The sequence below is a fragment of the Oncorhynchus masou genome, chromosome 25 (assembly GCF_036934945.1).
Source record: "Oncorhynchus masou masou isolate Uvic2021 chromosome 25, UVic_Omas_1.1, whole genome shotgun sequence".
Lineage (NCBI taxonomy): Eukaryota > Metazoa > Chordata > Actinopteri > Salmoniformes > Salmonidae > Oncorhynchus > Oncorhynchus masou.
The window spans coordinates 11,834,175-11,841,097 of NC_088236.1; the positions used below are offsets into that span (position 1 = coordinate 11,834,175).

Genomic DNA, 6,923 nt, shown 5'->3' on the forward strand with positions numbered 1-6,923 from the left:
CCCTGTTCCCCTCCTCCTCTCCCCCTGTTCCCCTCCTCCTCTCCCTCCCCCTGTTCCCCTGTTCCTCTCCCCCCCTGTTCCCCTCCTCCTCTCCCCCTGTTCCCCTCCTCCTCTCCCCCTGTTCCCCTCCTCCTCTCCCCCTGTTCCCCTCCTCCCCCCGTCTCCTCCTCTCCCCCTCCTCCTCTCCCCCTGTTCCCCTCCTCCTCTCCCCCTGTTCCCCTCCTCCTCTCCCCCCTGTTCCCCTCCTCCTCTCCCCCGTTCCCCTCCTCCCCCCTCTCCTCCTCTCCCCCCCCCTCCTCCTCTCCCCCTGTTCCCCTCCTCCTCTCCCCCTGTTCCCCTCCTCCTCTCCCCCCCTGTTCCCCTGTTCCCCTCTCCCCCCCCTGTTCCCCTCCTCCTCTCCCCCTGTTCCCCCTCCTGTTCCTCTCCCCCCCCCTGTTCCCCCCCCTCTCCCTCCTCTCCTCCTCTTCCCCTCCTCCTCTCCCCCTGTTCCCCTCCTCCTCTCCCCCTGTTCCCCTCCTCCTCTCCCCCTGTTCCCCTCCTCCTCTCCCCCTGTTCCCCTCCTCCTCTCCCCCTGTTCCCCTCCTCCTCTCCCCCTGTTCCCCTCCTCCTCTCCCCCTGTTCCCCTCCTCCTCTCCCCCCCCTGTTCCTCTCCCCCTGTTCCCCTCCTCATCTCCCCCTGTTCCTCTCCCCCCCTGTTCCCCTCCTCCTCTCCCCCCCCTGTTCCCCTCCTCCTCCTCTCCCCTTTTCCCCTCCTCCTCTCCCCCGTTCCCCCCTCCTCTCCCCCTGTTCCCCTCCTCCTCTCCCCCTTTTCCCCTCCCTCCTCCTCCCCCCGTTCCCCTCCTCCTCTCCCCATGTTCCCCTCCTCCTCTCCCCCGTTCCCCTCCTCCTCCCCCCTGTTCCCCTCCTCCTCTCCCCCTGTTCCCCCCCCTCCTCCTCTCCCCCCTGTTCCCCTCCTCCTCCTCCCCCTGTTCCCCTCCTCCTCTCCTCCTCTCCCCCTCCTCCTCCTCTCCCCCTGTTCCCCTCCTCCTCTCCCCCTGTATCCCTCCTCCTCTTCCCCCTTTTCCCCTCCTCCTCTCTCCTCCTCTCCCCCCCTCCTCCTCTCCCCCCTGTTCCCCTCCTCCTCTCCCCCTGTTCCCCTCCTCCTCTCCCCCTGTTCCCCTCCCTCCTCTCCTCCTCTCCCCCCTCCTCCTCTCCTCCTCTCCCCCTCTCCCCCTCCTCCTCTCCCCCTGTTCCCCTCCTCCTCTCCCCATGTCCCCCTCCTCCTCTCCCCATGTCCCCCTCCTCTTCTCCCCCCCCTGTTCCCCTCCTCCTCTCCCCCCCCCTGTTCCCCTCCTCCCCTCTCCTCCTCTCCCCCTCCTCCTCTCCCCCTGTTCCCCTCCTCCTCTCCCCCTGTATCCCTCCTCCTCTCCCCCTTTTCCCCTCCTCCTCTCCTCCTCTCCCCCTCCTCCTCTCCCCCTGTTCCCCTCCTCCTCTCCTCCTCTCCCCCTCCTCCTCTCCTCCTCTCCCCCTCTCCCCCTCCTCCTCTCCCCCTGTTCCCCTCCTCCTCTCCCCCTGTTCCCCTCCTCCTCTCCCCATGTCCCCCTCCTCCTCTCCCCCTGTTCCCCTCCTCCTCTCCCCCTGTTCCCCTCCTCCTCTCCCCCTGTTCTCCTCCTCCTCTCCCCCTGTTCCCCTCCTCCTCTCCCCCTGTTCCCCTCCTCCTCTCCCACCCCTCTACAGGAGCTGCGGGTCATCCCCTGTGCCCACCGGTTTCATAAGAAGTGTGTGGACCCTTGGCTCCTACAACACCACACCTGTCCTCACTGTAGACACAACATCATCGGTGAGCTGGTGTTCCTCATGGGCCCAGGTCAAAAGTAGTGCACTATATAGGGAACTTGGTTCCATTTGGGACACGGTGTTGTCAGCATGAGGCCTGTAGCTATCTGACAGGAATTTTCCAGTCTGCAAATATTTAACTTTTGTCACACTATGCAACCCGGTAAAACAGTAAAAGAGACTAATCAATTCATTTAATCGGCGTAAAATACCTTTGTCATGAAACTGTAACAAAGCTAACTTTTGAAAGACGTTTCTTTGACTGACGTGCGTTAACCAAACTCTCTCCCTCACTTCCACCCCTCTTCTCTTCTCAGAGCAAAGGAAGGGGAACCCCGGCTCCGTCTGCATGGACCCAGTCTACAGCCGGCAGCAGAGGGTAGTCCTGCCTGTCCACTACCCTGGAAGGGTGCACCGTTCTGGGCAGGTGACTGCCTACCCCACCCGCACCTCCATGGACCCCCATGGTAACCCCATCACAGTGCTGACAGTGGACCAGCACTCAGACCCCCAGGGCCTGTACCCTCCCCAGTCTGCCCACTCCGGGGCCTTCCTCCGGGACTACCACCCCCACCCAACCCTGCACCTGGACCACTCTCTCAACCCCCATCACTGTGAGCTGCAGCACCAGCACCTGGGCCTCAACCCCCCCGCCTACCCCCAGTACCAGCAGCCAGGTCCCCGCCACGGCGCCTTCAAGAGGCCTAAGTTCCACGGACGCAGCTTCTCGCGGGCCGCCTGCTACTCGCAGTACGAGACCATGTACCAACACTACTACCTCCAGGGCCTGACCTTCCCCCAGCAGGGTGAGGGGACCCAGGGGGCAGCAGGCGTAGGAGGGGTGACTGGGAGCGCCGGGCCCCACAAGGACCACCACAGCATGGCTTTCCAAGGGGGGCTGCTCTACCCCACGGTGGTCCACATGGCCGCCAGCTCCAGGTTGGCTGAGGCAGGGAGCGGTGCCTCGGGGCCGGGCTGTTACCATGGCCACCGCTCGGTGTGCAGTGGTTACCTGGCCGACTGCCCGGGCAGCGACAGCAGCAGCAGCTCTGGCCAATGCCACTGTTCCTCCAGTGACTCTACGCTGGACTGTACAGAGATCAGTAACCAGGGGGTATACGGATCCTGTTCCACTTTCCGCAGCTCCCTGAGCTCTGACTACGACCCCTACGTCTACCGCAGTAAGAGCCCCTGTAGGGGGTCGCAAGGGGAGCCAGGGGCCACGTCTGCAGGGGCCTCCACCACCTGCCCCTCCACAGCCGAGGATTCCCTAACCCCAGCTCCCTCGGGGGGACACAATGGCGACAGCCTACAGCCACAGCCTCTTCCTGGAACCTCAGGGTTCAGTGTGGGGGACCAGCTCTCCAGCTGCAGCAGCCGCTCGTCACTGGAACAACCCAGGGACACCAGCACCACTAGCACTACCTCAGCCAGGCCTCCAGAGGGAGCCACAGTGGACATGGGGAAGGGAGGGCAGTCAGGGGAGGAGACAAGGGGGGAGCATGGCTTGGGAAGAGCAGGGGCATGTAGCTGCTGTTTCCAGGTGCTCCCTCCCAACATGGAGTGCAAAGGTCAGCAGGGATATCAGAGGCAGGACTCAGACTGGGTGGGGCCTATGGCCTCCTCGGGACGTGGCTGTCAGAGGGGGGCAGAGCAGAACTTTTACCACCCCGGGGAGCACCTGTTGGCTCTGTCGGAGCAGGTGAGCTATGAGGGCCTGCCCTATTGCTTCTACAAGGAGATGAAGGTTCACCGGGCCACAGGGGGGCGCTATAATGAGGACTATGCCGTGAATGTGCAGTATGCGCACCACGCTGCAGACTCGGATGCCTGCTGTGGTGTGCTCAGCCAGAGAATACCCATAATCCAGGGCACAGACTATGAGCTGGGCTTGGGGACGGAGACTCTGTATCAGAGCAGCCTACTGCTAGCCAGCCTCACCTTAGGGCAGGGGGGCGATGGGCGGACTGGTGGGCGGGTGGATCCTGGTGAGGGAGGGTACTTCACCTCAGGACAGTTCAGTGGTCAAGCGAACCCCACCCAGGAAGAAGAGACCAGGGTCCTGTTCCACCCCCTGAACTACACTACCCACGATGCATCTGGAAACAGTAAAGCTACAGACAAGGGTCTGGGGGTATGAGGGGCTGTGGAGCCCAGAAACAGGGACTCAAACAAACAGCTTGTTTGGTACCTAACCGGTCGGTCGGTCAGTCAAGAAAACCTCAGTTGCCTTGCTTTTTTTAAGCCTCTCGCTTGCTGAACTCTGAATGTCATCATCCTAGATGGTGATGGTGTAGATTTCTACTGAAATGATATGATGGCCTGCCTGGCGTATCCAGACATAACCAGTTCATTCCTGTGGTCATCAGCAGCTCAGCATAAGCCCAGCTCAACCAACATGACACGTGGCCACGCCTCCCCAGCGGAGTCTACAGGCTCAGATAGATAGAGAATCAGGCTACAGCATATGGGTGGAAGTTCACGGTGGTTGGATGTAACAGTGGATGGCTTGGCAAGGCCACAAATCAACACGTAGGCTGGCCCAGCCCTCACAGTACCATGGGTTCCAGACAGGGTCAGTCTGGATCCTGAGACCCATTTGGAGAGAAACAAACTGTGTTAGCAGGGCCCAGTTTGTGAGATTTTTCTTCTTCTGGTCTAGTAAGTTGTTCTTCACCTCTGGACTCTGGTCTGTGCAAGTTGTTTGAGGATACATTTCATTAGTTTTATAATCACACACATACCTGTGTGTACATGCATATGTACTTTATGTATGTGTTTATTGTACTTTACCGCTCTTATGACAAAACGTTGCATATACAGCTTGGACAACAAGCGTCAACAAACCACCAAACTCAGATGAAAGGTTATGGAAGAGTACCAAAACATCAACTCATTTTCTTTTTACGGGGTTGGGTGGAGGGGCGGGGTCCTTGCCAGTTGGAGGGGAGGCAGTTCGTCACAGTCACACATTCTTTCATTGAGCTAAGCTATACTAACTAGACTACAGTTCTCTCTTGGGATACTCAATGGGGTGCAATATTCTAGAACAATGCAGATAGAATGTTGATTCAGTTCTCTGTTCTACATAATAGAGAGTCTGTTCTATATAGAATACATGTCTATCTGCAATGTTCAGAACATTGCGCCTTCTAGAACATACACCAGACCAGGCCTTAGGCCCCTGAGCCATCCTTACCATCTTGGGCTGTGTCACCTTTTGACCAAATAAAGGTCCACGTAGTGACAGGGTTTCTCTGCGCTCGTAGAACGACATTTGGATATCTTCAAAGGATTGGATTTATATCAAGTTTAGTCACTACTTGTGCGTTAGAAGCTCTTGTTTTGTTTTAGTTTTTTTTGCAGTCACTCATCTAGCCTCCTCCTCAACACTTAAGCTATAATATACGGCTATAATATACAATTCTAATATGGTTCTATAAAGCAGTTGTGTGTCAAAAAAAGACCAAAGGAAAAATGATTCACAAGGGATCCCTTTTATACTGTGGCTGTGGGTGACACTGAGCAGTTACACAGAAAGCAGCATGTCTGATTCTTTTATTTGATTAAATCATACAGCCCACATCATGCTCTCAAACAATATCAGCGTTGTTCATTCATGCCTTCTTTCTGTTGGTTTTACAGACTGTTTTTAATGTTTCTATGAAATGTACCCATTGTCTTCAGAGGCAATCGTTTTGAAATAGCAATATTTATATGTAAACCCAGAGCTGTAATCAATGAACGATATTGAGAATCTAATCTTTCCTTTGCATAAAGATATGTACTACAAATATAACATGTTGGGTTTACCCCAAGTCACTATTTAATTGTTTAGTTTTATTATTTGTAGCACTTAAGAAGATTGTATTAAAAGAAAATTTGTACACAAAATTCATATTTTTTATTTTTATTATTTTCTCCATCATTATCATTTTACAAATGTTTAAAAAAGGCTAGAAATCAATCTGTATATTTCTGTATCTGTATTGCAGCATATTTCATAAATGGAAATATGTTCTCTGAATATTTATTTACTAATATATTTATCTTCAAGCCATGTCTTATGTTGAGTGTATGAACGTTTTTGAGTTATTTGGTTGCTGTTTGTGATAAATCGCTAAATACATGGTAATTGCACACAAAATTATTCAATATTCTCTGACCAAAAATGTATTTAAAAAATGTATTACCATACAGTTGTGTAATTAAAGTGTTCAAAGATCTGTAAAATATACAGTTTTATTCAAGTAAATCACATTGTTGTGTTTTTTCATCTTTTCATCTTCATTCAGGGAAATTGACAACAGTGCAGTGTTGATTAGAATTGATATTTTAAATATGGTATAGATCTACATCTCTTTTGGGAAGAAAATTTGGGTAGGTAAGCAGATATACCCTACTGGCCTTACTGTCGTCTGCTGGCCTAGAACGTCTGCTGGCCTAGAACTTGGAACACTGCTTCTGATCTGTCTCCACCTAGTGGATGGGAAACAACATGCTTAAAATATCCGTATTCAAAACTAAGAATCTACAATTGTTAGTTCTTGATTCCTGTCCTCCTCAAAATGCATCGTAGGAGAGGTTCCGAGGTGCGTTGAAGGGCAATATCTATGGTTTTTGAGACGAAGACGACTGAGGAGAGCGGACGAAAGCAATCAAGGAAATACAATTAAGATTCACCCCAAGATGAGAACACTGGGGTGTATTCACCAGGAACCAAACGGAAGCAAAAGGAATGAAACTGGGCGGGACCTACCTGAATTTGTCCAATAGAAACTCGTTTTCGTTGCAAAACGTTTTCCTTTTGGAGTAAACTGTTTTCGTCGCAAGACGTTTTACACTAATGATTATACCCCTGCTCCAGGGTGAAGTTTTCCCTAGGAACAAATCTTGAATTAGCTTCCCTTCCCCCAATCCTAACATTAACCATTTGTGGTGGAAATGCAATACTGACCCAAGATCAGCGTCTAGGGGCAACTTCACTGTTTCACCCTACTCCAAGAATACTCCAGGCTTGTTGTCACCACCAGGGAGCAGTCAAAGCAGTCTATATTGAAGCACACATTACTTGTCACATGGGCCAGGTGTAGAATTTACAGTGAAAT

At 53.3% G+C, this 6,923-nt stretch overlaps 1 protein-coding gene across 1 annotated transcript in view; it reads left to right on the forward strand.

Annotated features, from left to right (window-relative positions):
* The window catches only part of LOC135513469 (E3 ubiquitin-protein ligase znrf3-like), an 8,309-nt gene extending 2,267 nt beyond the window's left edge, over nucleotides 1-6,042 (forward strand). The window contains exons 3-4 of the mRNA XM_064936346.1: nucleotides 1,673-1,819; nucleotides 2,133-6,042. Coding sequence (XP_064792418.1) covers nucleotides 1,673-1,819; nucleotides 2,133-3,955 — 1,970 coding nt within the window. The 3' untranslated portion in view covers nucleotides 3,956-6,042. The remainder of the gene's footprint in view (nucleotides 1-1,672; nucleotides 1,820-2,132) is intronic.
* Nucleotides 6,043-6,923: the final 881 nt, after the last annotated feature.